At 44.3% G+C, this 3,467-nt stretch overlaps 1 protein-coding gene across 1 annotated transcript in view; it reads right to left on the reverse strand.

The window, feature by feature from the left end:
- Window positions 1-3,467, reverse strand: part of LOC101858034 (GATA-binding factor 2) — a gene marked incomplete at its 5' end in the record, with an annotated part of 97,206 nt that overhangs the window by 31,079 nt on the left and 62,660 nt on the right. The window contains 1 exon segment of the mRNA XM_013083284.2: window positions 3,098-3,223. Within this exon segment, the coding sequence (XP_012938738.1) occupies window positions 3,098-3,223 (126 nt within the window).

Genomic DNA, 3,467 nt, shown 5'->3' on the forward strand with positions numbered 1-3,467 from the left:
GAGAGAGAGAGAGAGAGAGAGAGAGAGAGAGAGAGCGAGAGAAAGAGAAAGAGAAAGAGAGAGCGAGAGAAAGAGAAAGAGAGTGAGAGAAATACAGAGAAAGAGAGAAAGAGAGGAGAGGAGATGCGAAAAGCAACGGTTGGTAATTGTGATGAGACTAGAGGAAAATCGGTGACATCCTCAGAGCACAGTGTGTAGGGAAGGCGTCAGTGTTGGTTTTCAATAACGTAGGTGACAACGAGACAGAGAAAGTGCCACGTCAAGCTTCTATTGTTAGAGGCAAGCTACGACACATTGTTAAAGACTTTCTCCGAGGTTTGGGAGTCTTTTTGTTTCCTCTTCAGCCAGAAGTCTGTGACGAGTGGCAAAGTGGTTGGCCTGCCCCATGGCGTGTACACAATATTGTGTCACGATTTGTCGGAGTGTTAAGTCCATTGTTTCATTGTCAGAAGGCTGCAAAAATACGAGGGATGATAGTTATTACTTCCGAATCCGAACAAAGAACAGAGCAAATTTTTGATTAGGATGGACACAGATTTCAATTAAGGACCCAGAGGATGCCTTGTTCAAAGGACAATATTTTTGCCTGTGATTGGTGTTTAACTTCGAGAAATTGGCCTCACTGTTTTGGTACTCTCTCGGCCAAATGTATGGCTTTTGCAGTGTAAAATTCATTTTGTCGACTTCCCATAGAATAAAGTGATGATAATTAAATTAGAACGTCTTCGTGTAATTAAAAGAAAACATGTGTGAATCAAGCGAAGGAACACAGCAACCAGATTTCTGTCAAATTAAAACTGAAACCCCCACATTAAAATGTATGCCTTTAGGGAGCCTAGGACTTATTTCTTATCTCCTGTCCTTTCTTTGACATTGTAGGGGACATTTGAAGTCGGGATTTTGAACTCACATACTTCGCGTTCAAGGCGATGAGCCTAACCATTAGACCACAGACACAGGTATTACAGCATCCCACTACCCCCTGCCCCCACCCCAAAAAAAATTAAATAACCTGTTTACAAATGTAAAAGTGGTCAGCCTTCAGAGAACAAGCTAAGTCCAGTTGATAGTAACATTAATAAACTAACCACTTCAGAACGTTCTAACGTTCCTTTTTGCCCCTCGGCTAAACTGAACCTAGATAAATGGCTACGCTTTGTGAGAGCCACACTCTACATCGTCTGGGTTGGGAAGGACATCCCAGGGAATTACCCTGACTGTCTCCCGGCCCCAGGCAAAGGGTTTTATCCTCGCAGGGCCTTGTGGGCTACTATTTGGAGACTCTTGCTGGCGCCATTTTGAGTTCCTTCACAGCCATGATGTAAATAAATGGTGGACAATAATACAGTTGTAGGTCGGTGACCCGAGACAGTAGAGCAAGCTCTGTGTAACTGTGTAAGAGCCTGTTAGGTTTAGAATGATCCCAGTCCGCTTCATAGGGCTGTCTTTGCTGCTTTACAAAAACGATTTTCATTATCTGATATAGGGAGGGTGATTGTTGTTGTTGATTTTGCTGCTTTTTTAAATTGTTGTTCTGGTGAAAGGGTGTCATAATTGTAGGTAAATTATAATGTTTCTCCTTTTGACTTATAAGTTGTTTGATTGAGTAAACAAAGGCCAGTGTGGGAATGAATGGGTATGTGCATTATATGAGTGAATGTGTGAGCGAATGAGAGAATGACAAAGTAGTGTAAAGGTGACTGAATGAATATATTATACATGTGTACTTAAAGTTCGTTTATTCATATCATGGAGAGATAGTGAGATAGTTTTTTCGCAGTTCACTCTTACATTCAACAGGGTACAACTCACAACAACCCGATAATCCTGTCAAAACTTAAAAGTGCCGATGCCATCTCCATTGTACACACACACACACATGCACACACACACACACACACACACACACACACACATACACACACACACTTACACACACACACACACACACACACACACAATCCAATATACTATTAGAAAAATTCACAAGAATCAGCAAGGACCAACGCTAAAGACTTCTGTGTACTAACCCCCCTCCCCCCGAGTCTCCCCCTCTTTTCTCACTCTCCCGGAGTCACTCGGTGCGGTAAACGGTCAAGCAAACGAAAACAGACATTCGGAAGTAAGAAGATACTCCAAATCGGTTTGCTACTGCTAGACTACAAAGCGGCTTCTTCTCTGTGAGAGTACTTGTCATTTCACCATGGTCTACCGTCTGACAAAGATGGTGGAGGAATATACCCCAAGCTTACTGTGAAGACCAGCAACTTAGCCGGAGTCATTACCCAGCCGTCTATGTTAATAACCTTCCGTACATCAAATTCTACAACCTCCCTTGACGGCGCTGCAAACAGGGTAGCAACGGTCTAAGCCTAGCATTAGAGCAAAGCTCGTCGTAGAGGCCAATCGAGACATCTACAAGTTGAAACTCGCTGAGACTTGGCGTGTTTTGTATCTCTCCCGAAAGCTCTAAAATCTTACGGTAACGAAAGGTGAAAGAATTTGTGGCGGTGTTGAATGGCGAGCCTAGTGGCGTCGGGGGTAACCGTCTACCCCACAAAATTCTAAGGGAGGGAATTTTGATGGTGGTAAATTACAGGACCAGAGAGTTGTCGGCCGTCCTCTTTGAGGGTCTCCGAGCCGGGAGAACGCTGTGACCCTGCCTGTAGGAGGAGACACTGTCTGTTGTGTAGGTTGTGTGGGTTTGGGAGTCCGCTGTTGTTTGGTGTTTGTCTGTTTCCTTCTTCTCATAATTCCTATATTGCTGGGTTGTTTGTGTGTGTGTGGGTTGGTTGGTTGGTTGGTTGGTTGGTTGATCGGTTGATTGGTTGGCTGTTTCTTTGTTTGTTTGTTTGTTTGTTTGATTGCTCGTTTGTTTGTTTCTTTGTTTGTTGTTGTTTTTGGGGGGCTGTTGTTCAGTTGCCTTTTTTGTTACGCATTTCCATCTTTTAAAATTGTTGCTTCTCATACGTCTGAATTTGTCGTTAAGTTTTTCTGAATGTTTCCCTTCTTTCTACTACTACCACTATATTGTGCTACAATTACAACAGTCACCGTTACTATTTTTAAAGGTCATTTAACCCCCTAGAGTACTCACGTTGTGCAGCTTATAGTAGAGTCCACAGGCGTTGCACACAGGGTCGCCATTCGGGTTTCTCCTCCACAGGGTTGTGGTTCCAGTCCCACAGTTGGCGCACGTGGTACCCGCACGTCGAGCAGCGCTCTGAGGGAGACAGACAATGCACGTGCACGGGTGAGTATGGTAATATGGTATAGTATGGTATATTATGGCATGGCATGGCATGGCATGGCATGACATAGCATGGCATGGATTGGCATGGCATGGTATGGTGTGGTATGGGATGGGATGAGATGGGATGGTATGGGATGGGATGGGATTGGATGGGATGGGATGGGATGGGATGGGATGGGATGGGATGGGATGGGATGGGATAAGATGGGATGGG

This window comes from Aplysia californica, unplaced genomic scaffold (assembly GCF_000002075.1).
Source record: "Aplysia californica isolate F4 #8 unplaced genomic scaffold, AplCal3.0 scaffold00222, whole genome shotgun sequence".
NCBI classification, from domain to species: domain Eukaryota; kingdom Metazoa; phylum Mollusca; class Gastropoda; order Aplysiida; family Aplysiidae; genus Aplysia; species Aplysia californica.